This window comes from Rhinopithecus roxellana, chromosome 12 (genome assembly GCF_007565055.1).
Source record: "Rhinopithecus roxellana isolate Shanxi Qingling chromosome 12, ASM756505v1, whole genome shotgun sequence".
NCBI lineage: Eukaryota > Metazoa > Chordata > Mammalia > Primates > Cercopithecidae > Rhinopithecus > Rhinopithecus roxellana.
This window is the reverse complement of record NC_044560.1, coordinates 104795040-104817704: the sequence shown is the minus strand read 5'-3', so window position 1 is coordinate 104817704 and position 22665 is coordinate 104795040. Positions and strand designations below refer to the sequence as shown.

General features: G+C 51.4%; 2 protein-coding genes across 2 annotated transcripts; both read right to left on the bottom strand.

The window, feature by feature from the left end:
* Positions 1-4216: 4216 nt before the first annotated feature.
* APOC2 (apolipoprotein C2) lies at positions 4217-7852 on the bottom strand. The gene is made up of 4 exons (XM_010377510.2): positions 7726-7852; positions 5290-5357; positions 4963-5122; positions 4217-4624 (listed from the first exon to the last, which is right to left on the bottom strand). The coding sequence occupies exons 1-4, from the start codon at positions 7764-7766 to the stop codon at positions 4534-4536; spliced, it is 360 nt and encodes a 119-aa protein (XP_010375812.1). The 5' UTR covers positions 7767-7852; the 3' UTR covers positions 4217-4533.
* A 450-nt stretch (positions 7853-8302) lies between these two features.
* Positions 8303-11609, bottom strand: APOC4 (apolipoprotein C4). The gene is made up of 3 exons (XM_010377511.2): positions 11475-11609; positions 9256-9397; positions 8303-8659 (listed from the first exon to the last, which is right to left on the bottom strand). The coding sequence occupies exons 1-3, from the start codon at positions 11548-11550 to the stop codon at positions 8494-8496; spliced, it is 384 nt and encodes a 127-aa protein (XP_010375813.1). The 5' UTR covers positions 11551-11609; the 3' UTR covers positions 8303-8493.
* Between the last annotated feature and the right edge of the window lie 11056 nt (positions 11610-22665).

The following is a 22665-nucleotide window of genomic DNA, read 5'->3' as shown; positions in this document are numbered from 1 at the left end:
GAACGTTGTCAGCCCAGTTTTTAAGTCCAGGATGAAGTGAATAGACTAAGACAGGGATTGAGGAGACTTATGTGTTTTGTGGGCCTTTTTTTTTTTTTGAGACAGTGTCTTACTCTGTCACCCAGGCTGGAGTGCAGTGGTGTGATCTCAGCTTAATGCAAGCTCTGCCTGCCGGATTCATGCCATTCTCCTGCCTCAGCCTCCTGAGTAGCTCGGACTACAGGGGCCCGCCACCAGGCCCAGCTAATTTTTTGTATTTTTAGTAGAAACGGGGTTTCACTGTGTTAGCCAGGATGGTCTTGATCTCCTGACGTTGTGATGCGCCTGCCTTGGCCTCCCAAAGTTTTGGGATTACAGGCGTGAGCCACCGTGCCCGGCCTGCCCTCTTTTAAAAAGTACAAAATTGGCCAGGCATGGTGGCTCACACCTGTAATCCCAGCACTTTGGGAGGCTGAGGCTGGCGGATCACCTGAGGTCGGGAGTTTGAGAGCAGCCTGACCAACAAGGAGAAACCCCGTCTCTACTAAAAGTACAAAATTAGCTGGGCATGGTGGCACATGCCTGTAATCCCAGCTACTCGGGAGGCTGAGGCAGAAGAATCGCTTGATCCCGGGAAGCGGAGGTTGTGGTGAGCCGAGATCATGCCATTGCACTCCCAGCCTGGGCAACAAGAGGGAAACTCTGTCTCAAAAAAAAAAAAAAGTACAAAATTACTTGTACAAATTTAGGTAGAGGACCATGGAAAGCCCAGGCAAGTGAGGGGCCTTTTTTTTTTTTTGACAGTCTTGCGCTGTCGCCCTAGGTTGGAGTGCGGTAGCGCCCTCTCGGCTCACTGCAAGCTCCGCCTCCCAGTTTCACACCATTCTCTGGCCTCAGCCTCCCAAGTAGCTGGGATTACAAGTGCCGGCCACCACACCCGGCTAATTTTTTTTTTTTTTTTTTTTTTTTTTTTAGTAGAGACGGGGTTTCACTGTGTTAGCCGGGATGGTCTCGATCTCCTGACCTCATGATCTGCCCTCCTCGGCCTCCCAAAGTGCTGGGATGACAGGCGTGAGCCACTGGGCCCAGCCAAGTGAGGGTCTTTGAAACTTTCACCAGCCTCACTGCAACCCCAACTGTGCTCTAGGCTGTAAATACAAACTGCCCCAATGTGCCCTCCAAGTCTCATACACTGCAAGGGCCAATGTGCTGGAGCATGATGAGGTCTCAGCTTCTCATGAAAAGTGTGATCTTGGACAGGGCTCCTGTGGAGCCAGGTTCCCTGCAGAGCCTTCCTATGCTCTGTTGAGTGACCAAATAAATTTTGCCATTCCGTCCAGGCTTGGTGGCTCATGCCTGTAATCCTAGCACTCTGGGAGGCTGAGGCAGAAGGATCGCTTGAGCCTAGGAGTTTAAGACCAGCCTTGGCTACATAGCAAGATCCTAGCTCTACTAAAAATTTAAAAAATTAGGCGGTGTGGTGGCATCCATCTGTGGTCCAGCTACTCCGAGGCTGAGGTGGGAGGGATGCCGGAGCCCAGGAGTTCGTTTGAGGTTGCAATTAGCTGTGATCACACTACTGCACTCTATCCTGGGTGACAGAGTGAGACCCTGTCTCTAAAAAAATTAAGAATCATAGTAAGTAAAAAATTCTGCCATTCCTACTGTAAGTCACAGGATAGACCCACTGTTCTCTCCACTAGGGGGCGCAAAATACTGATCAAGGGCTGTGATTTCAGGTTCTAAGGGAGAAGGGGACTGGGGATCCAACCTTCTAGGTCCTGAGGAGAAGGGATTGGGGGGTCCCAGACTCCTGAGTCTTAGGGGAAGAAGAATCTAGGGGCCTGGACTCTGGGGGCCCTGAGGGGAATGGGGTTCTGAGAAAGGAAGGAGGAGTCTGACGCCAGCACCAGTATTGGTTGGAAGCCGAACTGGTCCGGGCAGTGCTTTGGTTTGGCTCGAGTCCGTGGGAACCAAGTGGACAGAGCAGGGATTGTTACTCCAGGGTCTCCCCCTCCCCACCACCTCCTGCGCTTGGCAGCCTCCATTCTTCCCAGGCCCCGGGGACTCGGGGGCATTGCCCACAGTCCCTCTCCAGGGCCCCTGTTTTTTACTGGACTCAGCTGCCCCGCCCCAGGACCTGGGAAAACTGCCCCAAGGGTGTTGAAAGCCTGGCTGGAGGTTAATGCCAAGCAGATTAGGAGAAACAAAAGCCGTGGATCTCCAGAGACCAATAGCCCCACCCATGGGACTTGGGGAGCAGGACCACCCTGGACTCCCTCAGGATACAGGAATCTCGGCCCCCAGCCCCCTGCATTCATGGTCCCAGCAGTGGCCTCCTTCTGACCATGAAGCCTCTGCTTATTTGCACCTTCTGCCTTCTGTGCTTTTTACTTGCATTTTTTTTTTTAATAAGTTTTTCTTTTTTCTTTTTTGAGACAGAGTCTCGCTCTGCTGCCCAGGCTGGAGTGCAGTGGCCCGATCTCTGCCTCCTGGGTACAAGCAGTTCTCCTGCCTCAGCCTCCAGGTAACTGGGATTACAGGCGTGGGCCACCCTGGCTAATTTTTGTGTTTTTATTAGAGAAATTTTTGTGTTTTATTTTTGTGTTTTCACCATGTTGGCCAGGCTGCTCTTGAACTCCTGATCTCAGATGATCTGCCCACCTTGGCCAAGCAAAGCTCTGGGATTACAGGCATGAGCCACCGCGCCAGCCTTAGAGGTCTGTCGTCTTGGGTCCCGGCCAATGCAGCACTGACTTGGGCACCATTCTTCCCTCTGCCACGGGACCTTCATACCTGATTGCAGTGGCACATTTAAAGTGTCAGCCCAGGCCTGGTGCAGTGGTTCACACCAGTAATCCCAGCACTTTGGGAGGACAAGGTGGGCAGATCGCTTGAGCCTGGGAATCGGAGACTAGCCTAGGCAACATGGCAAAACCCCGTCTCTACTAAAAATACAAAAAATTAGCCAGGTGTGGCAGTGGGCATCTCTTGTCCCAACTACTTGGGAGGCTGGGATGGGAGGATCTCTTGAGCCCAAGAGGTCAAGCCTACAGGAAGCCAAGATCTCACCCCTGCACTTCAGCCTGGGTGACAGAGCAAGACCTTATCTCAAAACAAAATAAATAAAAAATGTGTCAGTCCAGCAACTGTGAGGCAGGAAAATAGGGTCCGGAGGCAGGGAACATAAGGCCAATTCACTTCAGCTATAACAGGAAACATCCTCTCAGGTAGGTGATGAATGACTTTGTAACTTTTCTTCATCCTCTTCATTTACATAGGGTGTAGGGGAGTAACCAGTGGAAGGGGAATCCTCTAGGGGGAGTTTAAACTCCCAAAAATTCTGTAACAGGACTTTTGAACCCATATGCTTGGGCCCGCTCCCACACTGTGGAGTGTACGTTCATTTTCAATAAATCCCTTCATTTCTTCCTTGCTTTGTCTGTTTTGTTCAGTTCTTTGTTCAAGACGCCAAGAACCTGGACACCATCCACCGTTAACAACTGGAGACTGATGGCCGGGCGCGGTGGCTCAAGCCTGTAATCCCAGCACTTTGGGAGGCCGAGACGGGCGGATCACGAGGTCAGGAGATCGAGACCATCCTGGCTAACACGGTGAAACCCCGTCTCTACTGAAAAATACAAAAAAACTAGCCGGGCAAGGTGGCGGGCGCCTGTAGTCCCAGCTACTCGGGAGGCTGAGGCAGGAGAATGGCGTAAACCCGGGAGGCGGAGCTTGCAGTGAGCTGAGATCGGCCACTGCACTCCAGCCTGGGTGACAGAGCGAGACTCCGTCTCAAAAAAAAAAAAAAAAAAAAAAACAACTGGAGACTGTCAGAGGCCACTGTGGACTAGCTGTGTCTATGATTTGTCATTTTACAAATGAGAAAGCCGGATTTTGGCCTGGCGCAGTGGCTCATGCCTGTCACCCCAGTACTTTGGGAGGCCGAGGCAGGTGGATCACTTGAGGTCAGAAGTTTGAGACCAGCCTAGCCATCATGGCGAAACCCTGTGTCTACTAAAAATACAAACATTAACCGTGCACAGTGGCACATGCCTGTAATCCCAGCTACTCCAGAGGCTGAGGCACAGAGAATCGCTGCAGCCTTGGAGGCGGAGGGTGCAGTGAGGCGAGATTGCACCACTGCAGTCCAGCCTGGGTGACAGAGTGAAACCCAGCCTCAAAAAAAAAAAGAGAGAGAGAGAGAAAGCTGGACTTCAATACAGAGTAGTTCTAATTGCTGTTTCGATTATTTATTGTTACTATTCACTGTTTTATTCCAACAGACCCATGGGTTAGGGCTCCATACACAACAGTAGGTGCTGATTAAATGTTGGCTGGACTGAGTCAGCCCCTCCATCTTGGCCCCTGAGTCCTCAGAAAAGCAGTGCCATCCATGAGAAGCAACTTGAATTGTATTTTTTATTGAAAAGAATTCAAGCTAGAGTTGGGAGCAGGATGCAAGAGCTACTGGGAAGGGGGAGCTCAGTCCGAACCTGGGGGATCAGGGGAGCGGGGGACTCTCCCCTTGTCCACAGATGGAGGGTCTGGCTGTTATTCCTCTCCCTTCAGCACAGAAAGAACTTGGTCAGTAAAAATGCCCGTGTAAGTGCTCATGGCTGCTGTGCTTTTGCTGTACAAGTCCCTGGGGAGAATGCACAGAGGGTTAGAGGGAAGAGGGGCTGGAAGCCTGGACTCCTGGGTCTGAGGGAGGAGGGGCTGAGGCCTGGACTCCTGTGTCTGAGGGAGAAAGAGGGGGTGGGGGCCTGGGTCTGAGGGTGGAGAGGCTGGGGGCCTGGACTCCTGGGTCTGAGGGAGGAGGGGCTGGGGGCCCGGACTCCTGGGTCTGAGGGAGGAGGGGCTGAGGTCTGGACCCCTAGGTCTGAGGGAGGAGGGGCTGGGGCCTGAAATTCTGGGTCCTGGATGGAGTCGGTGGTATGGGCCGTATGGGTTATACCCCATTTCTCCAGGGGCAGGTGCTACCTGAGTTTCTCGTCTACAGCAGGCAGGTATGTCTTCTGGTACAGCTTCTGGGCGGCTGCCTTTGCTGACTCCCAGTAGCTGGAGAGAGATTCCTGCACCTGGGTGAGCAAGGCCGGGCTGGGTGGCTCATCTTGCTGGGGCAGTTGGGCCCCCTGGACCTCTGCAGGGGGAGAGTGTGTCAGGGGAACCCATGGGGCTGCAGCAGGGGGAAAGGTGGCAGGAATGAGAGGAGAGGGCAGAGGCAGGGGTAAGAAGGTCCTGGGCTAGGAAGATGCTTGGAGCTCATTCCCCTCCCCACGGCCTCCCTCCCCGGAAGCTCACACTCACCAATTCCCAGTACCAGGAGGACGAGACACAGAGCCAGGAGGAATCGTGTGCCCATGGTATCGGGAGACCTGGAACATTGAGCGGGTGTCATATGGCGAGCCGACTGGAGGCGGCTGTTCCTGTGGTCACGCCCCACTCTGATGGGGGGACTGAGATCCTGCTCTGTATGTACTCGGTGTCCAAGTCAAGTTTCCCATGCATGGACTTGGACACAGCCCCTTTCTTGGGCCTCACTTTCCAACATCCTGTGATTCTACTCCTGATTTTGACATTTTAATTCTTTTTTTTTTTTTTTTTCCTTTTTTGAAACGGAATCTCACTCTGTCACCCAGGTTGGAGTATAGTGGCGCGATCTTGGCTCACCACAACCCATACCTCCCAGGTTCAAGAAATTCTCCTGCCTCAGCCTCCCCAGTAGCTGGGATTACAGCCATCCGCCACCATGCCCGGCTGCTTTTTGTTTGTGTTTTTGTTTTTGTTTTTTTGAGATGGAGTCTTGTTCTGTCACCCAGGCTGGAGTGCAGTGGTGTGTTCTCAGCTCACTGCAACCTCTGCCTCTGGGGTTCAAGCAATTCTCCTGCCTCAGCCTCCCAAGGAGCTGGGATTACAGGTGTCTGCCACCATGCCTGGCTAATTTTTTGTATTTTTAGTAGAGATGGGGTTCCACCATGCTGGCCAGGCTGGTCTAGAACTCCTGACCTCATGATCCACCTGCCTCAACCTCCCAAAGTGCTGGGATTACAGGTGTGAGCCATGGCGCCCCACCTAAGTTTTGTATTTTTAGGAGAGATAGGGTTTCAGGATGTTGTCCAGGCGGGTCTTGAACTCCTAACCTCAAGTGATTTGCCTGCCTTGGCCTCCCCAAGTGCTGGGATTACAGGCGTGAGCCACCATGCCTGGCTGCTAATTTTTATTCTTTTGTAGAGATGGGGGACTTGCTTTGTTACCCAGGCTGGTCTGGAACTCCTGAGCTCAAGCGATCCTCCCATCTCGGCCTCCCCAAGGTGCTGGGAGTACAGGCGTGAGCCACTGAGCCCAGCCTAGAAGACTTTCTTGAGCACCTAAACAGTTCTGGGCCCAGCAGGAACACAGCAAAGCCCCTGCCCTTTGCTAAGCCTGAGTCAGTGCAGGGAGGTGCTCTGCAGACACCATTAAGGACCCACACTAGATCAAAGGCCCTAACTCAGACCTCATGTCCCATCTGCTCATTGAGTTCTCACCCGCCCTATGAGGGAGACACTTTTGGTTACGAAGAACATGTACAGGGCACAATATCATCATCCACACATAGGAGATGAGGAAGCTACATCAGAAAGAGGTTGAGATCTGCTCCCTGGAGAAAGAACGGCTCAAGCAAATGGTCTACAATTATTATTAATTTTTTTTTGAGACAGGGTCTTTCTCTGTTGCCCAGGCTGGAGTTCAATGGCACAATTTTGGCTCACTGCAACCTCTGTCTCCCGGGTTCAAGTGATTCTCCTGCCTCAGCCTCCTGAGTAACTGGGAATACAAGCATGCACCACCATGCCTGTCTAATTTTTGTATTTTTAGTAGAGACGGGGTTTCACCATGTTGGCCAGGCTGGTCTCCAACTCCTGATATCAAGTGATCCATCCACCTCGGCCTCCCAAAGCGTGTGGATTACAGGTGTAAGCCACTGCGCCCAGCCTACAATTCTTTTTTAGATTTTTAAATTCTTTCATTCTTTTTTTTCCCCCAAGACTGAGTCTTGCTCTGTCACCCAGGCTAGAGTGCAGTGGCATGATCTGGGCTCATTGCAACCTCCGCCTCCCAGGTTCAAGCAATTCTCCTGCCTCAGCCTCCGGAGTAGCTGGGATTACAGGCATGCGCCACCACACCCGGCTAATTTTTGTATTTTTAGTAGAGATGGGGTTTCACCATGCTGGTAAGACTGGTCTTGAACTCCTGACCTCAGATGATCCACCCACCTCGGCCTCCCAAAGTGCTGGGATTACAGGCGTGAGACAATGTGCCTAGCCCTTTTTCTTTTTCTTTTTTAGAAATGGGGTTTCTCTGTCACCCAGGCTGGAACACAGTGGCAAGATCATAGCTCATTGCAGCCTCAAACTCCTGGGCTCAAGGGATCCTCCCCTCCTCAGCCACCCCAACTCTAAGTAGAGGCTCAAATAGTCTACATTTCTAAATTCTGTGATTTACAGAGTGTGGTGGTGCACCTATAGTCCCAGTTACTGCGGACGCTGAGGCAGGAGGATTGCTTGAGCCTAGGAGTTTGAGTCTAGCCTGGGCAATATAGCAAGACTTCATCACACTCTCACACACACACACACACACACACAAAGTCATGGTTCCAACACAGGCTTCTAACATTGTGCCTCTTACAATTCCTACTTTATCGATCTTTGCCCTCTCCCTGCTGACGCCCCCCTGCTCCCGCACCCTGGATCCCTCTCTTACCAGACTCCGGCAGGCTGTCCTCTCCAGCTCCAGACAGGCATAGAGAGGCTTTATAGCGTTTGAGACCCACTTCCGCTCCACAGCCACCACCCCCATCCTTTGTCTAGGCCAAAGTCCTGGCCAACAGAACCACCGAGGGGGTGGATGGGGACAGAAAGGTCAATGACGTCCCCCAAGGTCACGCCACAGGGAACCTTCACTCAAGTGACAGGGAACCCTCACTCTGAGAATTTGCCTCTGACAGAGGTGGCTTGGGGGCTGTGGAGGGGTTGGAGGTGCTGGGTGCCCACTGGGAATGGAGTCAGAGCTTGTGGGAGACAAGGGCGAAGTTCTCATGAGGGCCATCATGGGGACCTGCTGACTCCACCTGCACTCCTGCCCTCACCCTCCTGAAACTGGTGCGCCTCAAAGTCCCCCATTCTCCGCAAACCCACAGTAGGGTGTTATCCCTTGATACCCTTCCCTATCCCCCAACTCTCCCTTCCCCATCAGGTGTCACCTCTTCTACTCATTAATTCCTGGGAGGGGGTGGGGTGGGTTTTCTTCTGGCCACACTGGGGAAGGATCCAGACAGGGACACAGGTGAGACTTTATTTATTGGAGAAGTATGAACTTTTTTTGTTTCTTTTTGTTTCCCCCCAAGGGATCTCGCTGTGTTGCCCAGGCTGGTCTCCGACTCCTGGGCTCAAGCCATCCTTCCGCCTCAGCCTTCTGAGTCGCTGGGACTACAGGCACCCGCCACAACCACACCTGGCTTTTATGAATATTTTAACCCTGGTCCTTGTCCCCACAGACAATCCTGGGGCACAGGCTGTGGGTCTTGTTCAAGAGGCTGTCTTTGGATTTGAGGAGCCAGGCCTTGGTGCGCGGACCCAGGTCCCTGAGGTGGTCGTCATAGTACGTCTGCATGAAGCCCCGGAAGGTGCTGGGGCTCCTGCGGGAGAGAGGACATCACAGTGGAGGCCCCAGCTGTCTCTGGGTGTTCTCTGCCCCATTTATCTGCTCCTTTCTTTGACCCAGTTCCTGTTCTCAGCTCTAACGCTCTGCTCCTCCCAGACCTAGGGGTCACAGCCCCACTCCCGCCCTTTCCTCCTCCCTGAAACCCAGGGATTCCGGCCCCAGCCCCTCCTCCCTCAGACCCAGGAGTCCAGGCCCCCAGCCCCTCCTCCCTCAGACCCAGGAGCCCAAGCCCCCAGCCCTCCTCCCTCAGACCCAGGAGCCCAGGCCCCAGTCCCTCCTCCCTCAGACCCAGGAGTCCAGGCCCCCAGCCCCTCCTCCCTCAGACCCAGGAGTCCAGGCCCCCAGCCCCTCCTCCCTCAGACCCAGGAGCCCAGGCCCCCAGCCCCTTCTTCTCCCTCAGACCCAGGAGTCCAGGCCCCCAGCCCCTCCTCCCTCAGACCCAGGAGCCCAGGCCCCCAGCCCCCCAGCCCCTCCTCCCTCAGACCCAGGAGCCCAGACCCCCAGCCCCCCAGCCCCTCCTCCCTCAGACCCAGGAGTCCCCTCCTGCCACCCAGGCCAGCACACACTCACCAGAACCACTGCCACCTGTCTCTGGTCCTGTTCAGCAATGGCTCCAGCAGCTCCTTCATCCTGCCCGTCACCAGGCTCCAGTGACTCATCTTTAGCTTTGGTGGGGGGCTGGGGGTTCCTTCATGGGCTTCTGACTGGCATGCTAGGTGGAACCAGAGGGCAACTTGGGCGGGCTGGGACCCTACAATCTCCCCTTCTTCCTTTCCCACCATGCTCATCCTGTGTCACTCCTGGTGGCCCTGGGGCAGCCCCCTGCCAGTCCTCTTGCCTCCTGCCTTTACCCGTATATGTTCCCTGACTGCTTACCCCTCTTCAACCATCAATCATCTCTCTCTCTCTCCCTTTTTTTTTTTTTTTTTTTTGAGACAGAGTCAGTCTCTTGCTCTGTTGCCCAGGGTGGAGTGCAGTGGCGTGATCTTGTCTCATTGCGACCTCCACCTCCTGGATTCAAGCAATTCTCCTGCCTCAGCCTCCTGAGTAGCTGGGATTATAGGCATGTGCCACCATGCCCGGCTAATTTTTGTATTTTAAGTAGAGATGGGGTTTCGCCACGTTGGGGCTTTGAACTCCTGACCTCAAGTGATCCACCCACCTCGGCCTCCCCAAATGCTGGGATTACAGATGTGAGCCACCCCGTCCAGCCGGGCCATCTCTTCACCTTGTGTCAGTAGTCCCTCCTGTCATCCTGTCTGCCTATGGTTTCCCTCTAATGGCCTCTCTAATTGCCATCCTCTGATGCCTCCCTTCACCGCCTGATTTTGCTGCCCAGGAACTACCCTTTTCCCCCTTAGTTCTCCTGTGACCCCCACCCTGTCTAAGCTACCTCTATGGACAGTGGAGGGAAAGCAGAAGGTGACTTTCTGCCCCCAGGGGCAGACATTGGCTTAGCCTTGCTGTCAGTTCCTCTTTCCAGGCCAGACCTTCTACCCACGCGTCTGGACAAAGCCTCGCCTACAGAGACCAACCGTCACGCGGGGGCCACATGTGGCTGGCTGTGTGCCTTGGCTGGTGACTTATCCTCTCTTCCCATGACTCAGTTTCCCCTTCTGTAGAATGGGATAATAGTACCTACCGCAGGGTTATTGTGAGAATTAAGAGTTAATACATACGATGCACATAGAATGGTGCCTTGCACATTGTAGGTGCTATATACGTTTTAATTTTTTTTTTTTTTTTTTTTTTTTTTGAGACTGAGTCTTGCTCTGTCGCCCAGGCTGGAGTACAGGGATGTGATCTCGGCTCACTGCAAGCTCTGCCTCCCAGGTTCAAGTGATTCTCTGGCCTCAGCCTCCCGAGTAGCTGGGACTACAGGTGTGTGCCACTATGTGTGGCTAATTTTTTGTATTTTCAGAGACAAGTTTTTACCCGTCTGTTAGCCAGGATGGTCTCAATCTCCTGACCTTGTGATCTGCCCACCTCGGCCTCCCAAAGTGCTGGGATTACAGGCATGAGCCAATGTGCCCGGCCCTGTGTTAAAAATTTAAATTTCTACTGGATGACACTGATCTAGAATATGATCCCATTTTAAAATAAAGTACATCGCCGGGCATGGTGGCTCATGCCTGTAACCCTAGCACTTTGGGAGGCCGAGGCGGGCGGATCACCTGAAGTCAGGAGTTCAAGACCAGCCTGGGCAACATGGCAAAACCTTGTCTCTACCAAAAATATAAAAAATTAGCCAGGCGTGGTGGTGTGAGTCTGTAGTCCCAAATACTCTGAAGGCTGAGGCAGGAGAATCGCTTGAACCGGGGAGGCGGATGATGCAGTGAGCCGAGATCACGCCACTGCACTGTCACGCACTGGGTGACAGAGACTCCGTCTCAAAAAAAAAAAAAAAAATTAAATGCATAGGCAAAACACAGACGTACACACCAGCACACACTCACAGACCCCCTCACATGTGTCCACACTCAAATATTTTGCACACATGTACCCCACAGAGAGACAGGTGCACACAAATACACACACGCACACAGACATGCACTTTTACCACGACTGCACACTCCCAGTTCCATGTACGCACACACACACATGCACAGATGATCCCAGTTTGTACCAATGTTATATTCACACTTTACTCTCAACCACTGACACACACACTCCCCGACACGCACACGCTCCGTACTCACGTCTCACGTGGCTACAGAGCCACAGGATACACAGCCACACTCACACCCATCAGGTGTGGGCCCCCCATCCCTCCACCCTCTTCTTCTCACCCCCAATGCAGGCCAGGACCAGCACACAGAGGCACAGGGTAGGCAGGTCCTGGAGCCTGTTTCTGAAGAGGGACATTTCTGGGGTTTCTGTGTCTCTGTCCCTCTGTGCTCAACTCTGCGGGCCGGGGGAGGGGAGGCTGCACAGAGCAGGGCCCTCCTCCAGCCACCTCCCCACTTGGCAGAGACTTTAGAGAGCCGGGCCCAGGTGACAGTGGCAATCAGAGGTCATGCCTCTGTGGGCCTCCCTCCTTCCCACCCTCCCACACCGTGCCCTGAGAGAAGACAGAGGCTCTTGAGCCTCCTGCACTGAAGCAGTTTCAAATCCTGTCTCCACCTCCCATGACAGCCTCATTTGCTGGCCTCAGTTTCCTCCTCTATAAAGTGCGAGACATAGTACATATTTCAGGATATTACTTGAACAAATACAAAGAAAGGTGGCCGGGCGCCGTGGCTCAAGCCTGTAGTCCCAGCACTTTGGGAGGCCGAGACAGGCGGATCACGAGGTCAGGAGATCGAGACCATCCTGGCTAGCACGGTGAAACCCCGTCTCTACTAAAACGAAGAAAAACTAGCCGGGCGAGGTAGCGGGCGCCTGTAGTCCCAGCTACACAGGAGGCTGAGGCAGGAGAATGGCGTAAACCCGGGAGGCGGAGCTGGCAGTGAGCTGAGATCCGGCCACTGCACTCCAGCCTGGGTGACAGAGCGAGACTCCGTCTCAAAAAAAAAAAAAAAAAAAAAACAAAGAAAGGCACAGTGGCTCATGCCTGTAATCCCAGCACTTTGGGAGGCTGAGGTGGGCGGATCATATGAGGCCAGAAGTTTGAGACCAACCTGGCCAACATGGTGAAACCCTGTCTCTACTAAAAATACAAAAATTAGCCAGACGTAGTGACACGCGCCTGTAATCCCAGCTACTCGGGAGGCTGAGGCAGGAGAATCGCTTGAACCCGGGAGGTGAAGGCTACAGTGAGCCACGATCACGCTACTGCACTTCAGCCTGGGTGACAGAGAGACTCTGTCTCAAAACAAAACAAAACAAAAACAAAGAAAGCTCTTACCGTGGAGCCTGGCATTATAGGTGCTCAAAGATCATCGCTGTTATTATTATTTTGTGTCTGATTTCTCCTAGCCACTGGGCTGCAGGGCCAGGCTTGTGGCAGGGCCTCAACAGGGCCCAAGGGATGATGGCAGGAAATAGCAACACAGTCTTGTCTCCAGCCACTGTTTCTTTCCGGGTGGGCTGGAACCCGATCACCTCCACGCATTCCTTGAGTTCTCAATTCCAGCTCTTTCTCCTCCGGGTGACTCTGGCTTCAGACAGACCTGGGCTTCGAATTCCCCATTCCTTCACTGCATGACCTGGGCAAATACGTTTTCTTTTCCAGGGCTCAATTTGTTCAAATGTAACATGGGGTTGATAGGGAGCACCTGCCTCCCAGCGTCCTCATGCAGGAGGGCTGAGGCCTATGCAGGAGAACTGCAGGTGCACATAGTAGGAGGTCATCAACATCAGGTCCAGGGCCAGGGCGGTGGCTCCCACCTGTAATCCCAGCACTTTGGGAGGCTGAGGCAGGCGGATCACTTGAGGCCAGGAGTTCAAGACCAGCCTGGGAAACATAGTGAAACCTGGTCTCTACTAAAAATACAAAAATTAGCCGGGTGTGGTGGTGCATGCCTGTAATCCCAGCTACTGGGGGGGGGGGGGGACAATGGAGCAAGACCTTGTCTCAAAAACAAAACAATAATAACAACAACAAAAACCAACAAAGGCCAGGTACGGTGGCTCACACCTGTAATCCCAGCACTTTGGGAGGCCAAGGAGGGTGGATCATGAGGTTAGGAGATCAAGACCATCATGGCCAACATAGTGAAACCCCGTCTCTACTAAAAATACAAAAATTAGCTGGGTATGGCGGCGTGTGCCTGTAGTTCCAGCTACTCAGGAGGCTGAGGCAGGAGAATCGCTTCAACTTAGGAGGCGAAGATTGCAGTGAGCCGAGATCGTGCCACTGCACTCCAGCCTGGGCAATAGAGTGAGAGTCTGTCTAAAAAAAAAGAAACTCACATCAGGCCAGAAATAGTGCCAGAAATAGAACATTTTTCTCTTGACGGACCCAGCTGCACCCCAGGGCACATGGCTCAGTCAGGGGACTGTGGACTGGATTCTTTTGTCTACGCTTGCCAGATGAAGTAGAGGAGGCCCAATTATATTTGAATTTCAAATCAACAGTGCATGATGTTTTAGTATAAATATGTCCCATGCAATATTTGGGAATTGTACCAAAAAGTTTTTTTGCTATTAATCTGAAATTCAAATGTAACTGAGCATCCTGCATTTTTACATGGCAAATCTGTAAACCTAACCTTGGCCACAACCTGAACAACAGTGCAGGACTGTCTTGACCCAGATGTCTGCCTTGGCAGAATCCTGTCCATCCCAGAGGCCCCAGCATGAGCACAGCAGATGTCCCCTGGAGCTCCTCGGTAACAATCATCAGCAGATTGAAAACACCCAGAGTTTGTTTGGGATGACGAAGATATCCTGGAAATAGTGGTGATGGTTGCACAACAAGGTGAATGTACTTAATGCCACTGAACTGTACACCTAAAAATGGCTGCAATGGTAAGTTTTGTTTTTTTTGTTTTTGTTTTTGAGGCAGAGTCTCACTCTGTCACCCAGGCTAGAGTGCAATGGCACGATCTTGGCTCACTGCAACCTCTGCCTCCCTGGTTCAAGCGATTCTCCTGCTTCAGCCTCCCGAGTAGCTGGGATTACAGGCGCGGGGCAACACCTCCCGGCAAATTTTTTGTATGTATGTATGTGTGTATGTATGTATGTATGCATTTATTTATTTGAGACAGAGTTTTGCTCTTGTTGCCCTGGCTGGAGTGTAATGGTGCGATCTCAACTCACTGCAACCTCTGCCTCCCAGGTTCAAGCAATTCTCTGGCCTCAGCCTCCTCAGTAGCTGGAATTATAGGCACCTGCCACCACGCCCAGCTAATTTTTTGTATTTTTAATAGAGATGGGGTTTCTTTTTTTTTTTTTTTTTTTTTTTTTTTTTTTTTTTTTTTTTTTTTTTTTGAGACGGAGTCTCGCTCTGTCGCCCAGGCTGGAGTGCAGTGGCCAGATCTCAGCTCACTGCAAGCTCCGCCTCCCGGGTTTACGCCATTCTCCTGCCTCAGCCTCCCCAGTAGCTGGGACTATAGGCGCCCGCCACCTCGCCCAGCTAGTTTTTTGTATTTTTTTAGTAGAGACGGGGTTTCACCATGTTAGCCAGGATGGTCTCGATCTCCTGACCTCGTGATCCGCCCGCCTCGGCCTCCCAAAGTGCTGGGATTACAGGCTTGAGCCACCGCGCCCGGCCTAGAGATGGGGTTTCACAATGTTGGCCAGGTTGGGCTCGAACTCCTGACCTCAGGTGATCCACCTGCCTCGGTCTCCCAAAGTGCTGGGATTACAGGCGTGAGCCACCATGCCCGGCTCAATTTTTTGTATTTTTAAAGAGATGGGTTTTCACCATGTTGGCCAGGATGGTCTTGAACCGCTGACCTCTCAAGTGATCCACCCACCTCAGCCTCCCAAAGTGCTGGGATTGCAGGCATGAGCCACCGCGCCTGGCCGCCCAGCTAATTTTTTTATTTTTGTAGAGACAGGGTTTTGCCAAGTTGCCCAGGCTGGTCTTGAACTCCGAAGCTCACATAATCCTCCCACCTCGACCTCTCAAAGCATTGGGATTACAGGCCTGAGCCACTGTGCCCAGCCATGTTGTTTATATTTTATCACAATTATAAAAACCAAAAACAGCCAGGTACTGTGGCAGGGGCTTGTAGCCCCAGCTACTCAGGAAGCTGTGGTAGGAGGATTCCTTGAGCCCAGGAGTTTGAGAGCCCAGCCTGGGCAACATAGTAAGATCCCCATCTCTAAAAAAACAAAAAACAAACAAACAAACAAAAAAAGCCGGGTGCGGTGATTCACGCCTCTAATTCTATCACTTTGGGAGGCCGAGACGGGTGGATCACAAGGTCAGGAGTTCGAGACCAGCCTGACCAACATGGCAAACCCCGTCTCTACTAAAAATACCAAAAAAAAAAAAAAAAAAAAAAAAAAATTAGCTGGATATGGTGGCAGGCACCTGTAATCTCAGCTACTCAGGAGGCTGAGGCAGGAGAATTGCTTGAACCCGGGAGGCAGAGGTTGCAGTGAGCCGAGATCGTGCCACTGCACGCCAGCCTGGGTGACAGTGAGAGACTCCATCTCAAAAAAAAAAAAAAAAGGGGGGAGCCAGCATGGTGGCTTATGCCTGTAATCCCTTGTAATTGCTGGTGGGAGGATCACCTGAGCCCAGGAGTTAGATACTAGTCTGGGCAACATAGGGAGACCTCGTCTCTACTAAAAATAAAAAAATTAGCCAGGCGTGGTGGCATGCACCTGTAGTCCCAGCTACTTAGGAGGCCGAGGTGGGAGGATTGCTTGTCTAGGAGTTCAAGGCTACAGTGAGCTATGATTGTATCATTGCACTACAGCCTGGGTGACCCTGTCTCCACAACAAGCAAACAAAAACCCAAAATAAAAAACAAAAACAAACCCACTATGTGTTGTTATGAAAACCAGCTTGGTGTGGGGTTCAGAGCCTGACTCTACCTTTTTCTTCCTTTTCTTTTTTCTTTTCTTTTCTTTTTTCTTTTTTTTTTTTTTTTTTTTTTTTTTTTTTTTTTTTGAGACGGAGTCTTGCTCTGTCGCCCGGGCTGTAGTGGAGTGCAGTGGCCGGATCTCAGCTCACTGCAAGCTCCGCCTCCCGGGTTTTAGGCCATTCTCCTGCCTCAGCCTCCGGAGTAGCAGGGACTACAGGCGCCCGCCACCTCGCCCGGCTAGTTTTTTGTATTTTTAGTAGAGACGGGGTTTCACCGTGTTAGCCAGGATGGTCTCGATCTCCTGACCTCGTGATCCGCCCGCCTCGGCCTCCCAAAGTGCTGGGATTACAGGCTTGAGCCACCGCGCCCGGCTTCTTTTTTCTTTTCTTTTCTTTTTTCTTTTCTTTCTTTTCTTCCTCCCTCCCTCCCTCCCTCCCTCCTTCTCTCCCTCTCTCTTTCTTTCTTTCTTTTTTCTTTTCTTTCTTTTTTGAGACGGAGTCTTGCTCTATTGCCCATGCTGTAGTGCAGTGGCATGATCTCAGCTCACTGCAACTTCCATCGCCTGGGTTCAAGCAATTCTCCTACCTCAGCTTCTTGAGTAGCTGGAACTACAGGTGCTTGCCACCACGCCCAACTAATCTTTGCATTTTTAATATAGGCAGGGTTTCACCACGTTGGCCAGGCTGGTTTCGAACTCCTGACCTCAAGTGATCCGCCTGCCTCAGCCTCCCAAAGTGCTGGGATTATAGGCATGAGCCACTTGGCCTGGCCGATTCTACCTCTTTCTAGTGGTATGACCTGGTGCAAGTTGCTTTACCTGTCTGGGCCTGTTTCTTCATCCATGAATGGGAGTCATGGACTACCTACCCCCATAGGGTTGCCGGGAGAGTAAAGATCGTGCACAGAAAATGCCGCATAGGTGCTCCATCAATGCCAGCTGCTGTTTAATTAGTGCATGCTTCCCCAGCACACACTGTGTGGCAGGAACCACGGCAGGGCTTTTAGATGATTAATGTACTTAGTAGCAGTGGGGCATAGTGGCTCATGCCTGTAATCCCAGTACTTTTGGAGGCTGACACAGGCAGATCACTTGAGGTCAGGAGTTCAAGATCAGCCTGGCCAATGTAGTGAAACCCTGTCTCCACTAAAAATACAAAAATTAGCCGGGCGTGGTGGTGGGTGCCTATAATCCCAGCTACTTGGGAGCTTGAGGCAGGAGAATCGCTTGAACCTAGGAGGCAGAAGTTGCAGTGAGCCAAGATGGCGCAATGCACTCTAGCCTGGGTGACAGAGCCAGATTCCATCTCAAAAAAAAAAAAAAAAAAAAAAGTTGGGGGGCCGGGTGTGGTGGCTCACGCCTGTAATACCAGCACTTTGGGAGGCCGAGGCAGGTGGATCACAAGGTCAAGAGATTGAGACCACCAACATGGTGAAACCCCGTCTCCACTAAAAATACAAAAATTAGTTGGGTGTGGTGGCACATACTTGTAGTCCCAGCTACTCGGGAGGCTGAGGCAGGAGAATCACTTGAACCCAGGAGATGGAGTTGGCAGTGAGCCGAGATTGCACCGCTGTGCTCCAGCCTGGGTGACAGAGCAAGACTCCGTTTAAAAAAAAAAAAAAAAAAAACAAAGCCGAGCACAGTGGTTCACGCCTGTAATCCCAGCACTTCGGGAGGCTGAGGCAGGTGGATCACCTGAGGTCAGGAGTTCAAGACCAGCCTGACCAACATAATGAAACCTGTCTCTACTAAATACAAAAAATTAGCTGGGCGTGGTGGCGCATGCCTGTAATCCCAGCTACTCGGGAGGCTGAGGCAAGAGAATCGCTTGAACCTGGGAGGCGGAGGTTGCAGTGAGCTGAGATTGCGCCATTGCATTCCAGCCTGGGTGACAGAGCAAGACTCCGTCTCAAAAAAAAAAAAAACACTTACTTATTTGCCACAAAAACCCTATCAGGTGGGCATCTTTATCACTTCCATTGTACAGATGGGGAAACAGGCTTCGGGGTGGGGGCGTAGCCACTTATTGACAACTCCCCAACCAGCAGGTGGTGGTTTTGAACTGGGGCCCTCTCACACTACCTAACAAGGCCAGGACAACCTCTGCCCCTCTCCACCGAAATCCAAGAGGTCAAGTGGATGTTGGAGGTGGCGTGGGCCCAGGGAGGTCTCTGACCTCTGCCCCAGTTCCAAGGTCAGCATGCAGAGAGGGCTGTGTGTTTGCTGTTTGCTGCTTGCAATGTTTGCCCATCTCAGGGACGGGAACAGGCTGAAGGTCATTCAGGCTGGACTTCAGAGGCAGCACACAAACAGCTGCTGCAGGATGGGAGCTAAGAGGTCGGAAGGGGGCAGGGTGGGCCCCAAAACCCAAAAACAGAGCCTGCAACTCTGTTCTCTAAGTCACCAAGCCCCCAAACCACTCTCATCTCTTTTCTCTTTATCCCTGGATCCTGTCCCTGGTCTGAATCCCACCCCCTCATCCCCCAAATCCCTGCACCCTCCTCCCTGCTAATCTTCTGGTGTCGCTAGCCACTCCCCTCCTAGCTGGATACTCTGGGTGATGGTAGGGAAGGCTGGGGTAAAAAAGAGTTTGAAGTGTCCCTCCTAATGCATGTTGAAAAATTGAGTTATAATTCACATTCCATAAAATTTACCTTTTTTTTGAGATTGAGTCTCACTCTGTTGCCCAGGCTGGAGAACAGTGGGGCAATCTCAGCTCACTGTAGCCTCTGCACCCCCAGGTTCAAGAAATTCTCATGCCTCAGCCTCCCAAGTAGCTGAGACTACAGGCACCTGCCACCACGCCTGGCTAATTTTTAAATTTTTAGTAGAGATGGGGTTTCACCATGTTGGTCAGGCTGGTTTCGAACTGTTAAGCTCAAGTGATCTGCCCACCTCGGAATCCCAAAGTGCTGGGATTACAGGCGTGAGCCACTGCATCCGGCTAAATTTACCCTTTTAAAGTGTACAGTTCAATGGTTTCTCCTACACTGGCAACGTTGCACAATCATCACCAGTATCTAATTCAGAACATGGCTCACTGCAGCCTCAACCTCCTTGATTCAAAGCCATCCTCCTACCTCAGCCTCCCGAGTGTCTGGGCCCACAGGTGTGCACCACCATGCCCAGCTAATTTTTCTTTTCTTTTTTTTTTTTTTTTAGGAGGGATGGGGTCTTGCTATGTTGCCCAGGCTGGTCTTGAACTCCTGAGCTGAAGCAATCCTCCCACCTTGGCCTCTCAAAGTGTTAGGATTATAGGCGTGTGCCACCACGTCTGGCAGGGGATGATTTTGGAAGAGAACTGGAGGAAGTGAGGAGGGAGCCAGGCAGATATCTGGACCCCTGGGAAGAGCATTCCAGGAAGAGGAACAGGAACTGCAAGGGCCCTGTGGTGGCAGTGTGCCCAGTACATTGGAGGAATAGCGAGGAGTTGCTTGTGAGTGATAGACAGAGAGACAGAGATGAGGTCATCGTGGACAGGGTAGTGTTCCGTTTATAGGCCTTTGGTAAGTTCTTCTGGGTTGACTCTGAGAGAGTCAGGAGAGTTCTGAGCAGAGGAAGAGCATAGTCTGACTTGAGGCCGGGCACGGTGGTTCATGCCTGGAACCCCAGCACTTTGGGAGGCCGAGGAGAGTTGATCGCTAGAGCTCAGGAGTTCGAGACCAGCCTGAGCAACATGGGGAAACCCCGTCTCTACTACAAATACAAAAATTACCTGGGTGTGGTGGCACACACACACCTGTAGTCCCAGCTACTCAGGAGGCTGAGCAGGAGAATCGCTTGAACCTGGGAGGCAGAGGTTGCAGTGGGCTGAGATGGTGCGGCTGCACTCCAGCCTGGGCAACAGAGTGAGACTCTGCCTTAAAAAACAAACAAAAAATCTGACTTGAGTTCTAACAGACTGCTGAGTGAGAAGAGAGGAGAGTATAGGAGTTTGGAGAATTGATTTTGGGGGAGAAGGGAATGCATTAACCCCAGAGAGTAATATTTATGTATTATTATTAATTATTTATTATTATTTATTTATATATTATTATTTATTTATATTTTTATTTATTATTTATTTTTATATATTTATTTATTATTTATTACTATATATAAATATAGTAATATTTATTATTATTATTAATTTTTATTTATTTATTTATTATTTATTTATATATTTTTATTTTTATTTTATTTATTTATTTATTTAGTTTTTATATATTTATTTATTATTTATTTATTTATTATTAATTATTAATAATACCTTTATTCTTTTTTTTTTTTGAGACGGAGTCTCGCGCCCAGGCTGGAGTGCAGTGGCCGGATCTCAGCTCACTGCAAGCTCCGCCTCCTGGGTTTAGGCCATTCTCCTGCCTCAGCCTCCCGAGTAGCTGGGACTACAGGCGCCCGCCAAATCGCCCGGCTAGCTTTTCGTATTTTTCAGTAGAGACGGGGTTTCACCGTGTTAGCCAGGATGGTCTCGATCTCCTGACCTCGTGATCCGCCCGTCTCGGCCTCCCAAAGTGCTGGGATTATAGGCTTGAGCCACCACGCCTGGCCTATTTATTCTCTTTATATCTTCTTTTTTTTTTTTTTTGGTAGAAACAGTGTCTCACCATGTTACCCCGGCTAGTCTTGAACTCCTGGCCTCAAGTGATCCACCCACCTCAGCCTTCCAAAGCGCTGGGATTACAGGCATAAGACACTGTGCCCACCTTCAGGATTTCCTTTTTTTTTTTTTTTTGAGACAGAGTCTTGCTCTGTCCTCCAGGCTGGAGTGCAGTGGCCCAGTCTTGGTTCACTGCAAGCTCCACCTCCTGGGTTCACACCATTCTCCTGCCTCAGCCTCCCAAGTAGCTGGGACTACAGGCGCCTACCCCCATGCCCCCACGCCTGGCTACTTTTTTTGTATTTTTAGTAGAGACGGGGTTTCACCATGTTAGCCAGGATGGTCTCGATCTCTGACCTTGTAATCTGCCTGCCTTGGCCTCCCAAAGTGCTGGGATTACAGGCGTGAGCCACTGCACCCAGCCCAGGATTTCCTTTCTTCTTTTTTTCTTTTCTTTTTTTTTTTGAGACACAGTCTTGCTCTGTTGCCCAGGCTGGAGTGCAGTGGCACGATTTTGGCTCACTGCAACCTCTGCCTCCTGGGTTCAGGCAATTCTCCTGCCTCAGCCTCCCGAGTAGCTGGGACTACAGGCGCCCGCCACCACGCCCGGCTAATTTTTGTATTTGTAGTAGAGATGGGGTTTCACCATATTGGCCAGGCTGGTCTCAAACTCCTGACCTTGTGATCCGCCTGCCTTGGACTCCCAAAGTGCTGGGATTACAGGCGTGAGCCACCATGCCCAGCCCAGGATTTCCTTTCATGTTTTGAGATGGAGCCTTGCTCTGACACCCAGGCTGAAGTGCAGTGGCATGATCTTGGCTCAATGCAGTCTCCACCTCCTGGGTTCAAGCGATTCTCACGCCTCAGCCTCCCAAGTAGCTGGGATTACAGGTGCACGCCACCACGCCTGGCTAATGTTAGTATTTTTAGTAGAGATGGGGTTTCACCATGTTGGCCAGGATGGTCTCCAACTCCTGGCCTCAAGTGATCCTCCTGCCTTGGCATCCCAAAGTGCTGGGATTACAGGCGTGAGCCATCACACCCAGCTTCAGGATTTCCTTTTCTTTTTTTTTTTTGAGACTGAGTTTTGCTCTTGTTGCCCGGGCTAGAGTGCAATGGCGCGATCTCTGCTCACTGCAACCTCCGCCTCCTGAGTTCAAGTGATTCTCCTGCCTCTGTATCTTGAGTAGCTGGGTTTACAGGCACCCGTCACCATGCCCAGCTAATTTTTTTGTACTTTTAGTAGAGACAGGGTTTCACCATGTTGGCCCAGTTGGTCTTGAGGTCCTGGCCTCAAGTGATCCGCCCGCCTTGGCCTCCCAAAGTGCTGGGATTACAAGGGTGAGCCACTGAGCCCAGCTAGGATTTCCATTTTAAGGCTGCGTTACATTCCATTGCATGTATAGACCACATTTCCTTGACCCATTCATCTGTTGATAAACATTTAGGTTGTTTCCATATCTTGGGTATTGAGCAGAGCTGCAGTGAACAAGGGAGGGTAGATATTTCTTCAAGGTCCTGATTTCAATTCTTTTGAATAAATACCCAGAAAGGAGATTACAGCATCATTTGGTAGTTCTGTTTTTAACGTTTTGAGGAACCCCTATACTGTTTTCCACAGTGGCTGCAGTGTTTGGTGTTCCCACTAGCATTGTAGGAGGTCCCTTATATATTTTGAATATTAACCCCTTATTAGTTATATGGCTTACAAATATTGTTCTTGGCCGGCGCGGTGGCTCAAGCCTGTAATCCCAGCACTTTGGGAGGCCGAGACGGGCGGATCACGAGGTCAGGAGATCGAGACCATCCTGGCTAACACGGTGAAACCCCGTCTCTACTAAAAATACAAAAAAGTAGCTGGGCAAGGTGGCGGCGCCTGTAGTCTCAGCTACTCGGGAGGCTGAGGCAGGAGAATGGTGTAAACCCGGGAGGCGGAGCTTGCAGTGAGCTGAGATCTGGCC

Bases quoted from the DNA above. Each gene is read 5' to 3' on its own strand.
- APOC2 (XM_010377510.2), bottom strand. From the start codon at position 7,766: ATGCCTGTCTGGAGCTGGAGAGGACAGCCTGCCGGAGTCTG. The intron at 5,358-7,725 runs GTAAGAGAGGGA...TCAATGTTCCAG, and splicing joins GGACAGCCTGCCGGAGTCTG to GTCTCCCGATACCATGGGCA. The intron at 4,625-4,962 runs GTAGCACCTGCC...CATTCTCCCCAG, and splicing joins GCTGTAGACGAGAAACTCAG to GGACTTGTACAGCAAAAGCA.
- APOC4 (XM_010377511.2), bottom strand. From the start codon at position 11,550: ATGTCCCTCTTCAGAAACAGGCTCCAGGACCTGCCTACCCTGTGCCTC. The intron at 9,398-11,474 runs GTGAGAAGAAGA...GGTTCCACCTAG, and splicing joins GGTCCTGGCCTGCATTGGGG to CATGCCAGTCAGAAGCCCAT. The intron at 8,660-9,255 runs GTGAGTGTGTGC...TCTCTCCCGCAG, and splicing joins GACAGGTGGCAGTGGTTCTG to GAGCCCCAGCACCTTCCGGG.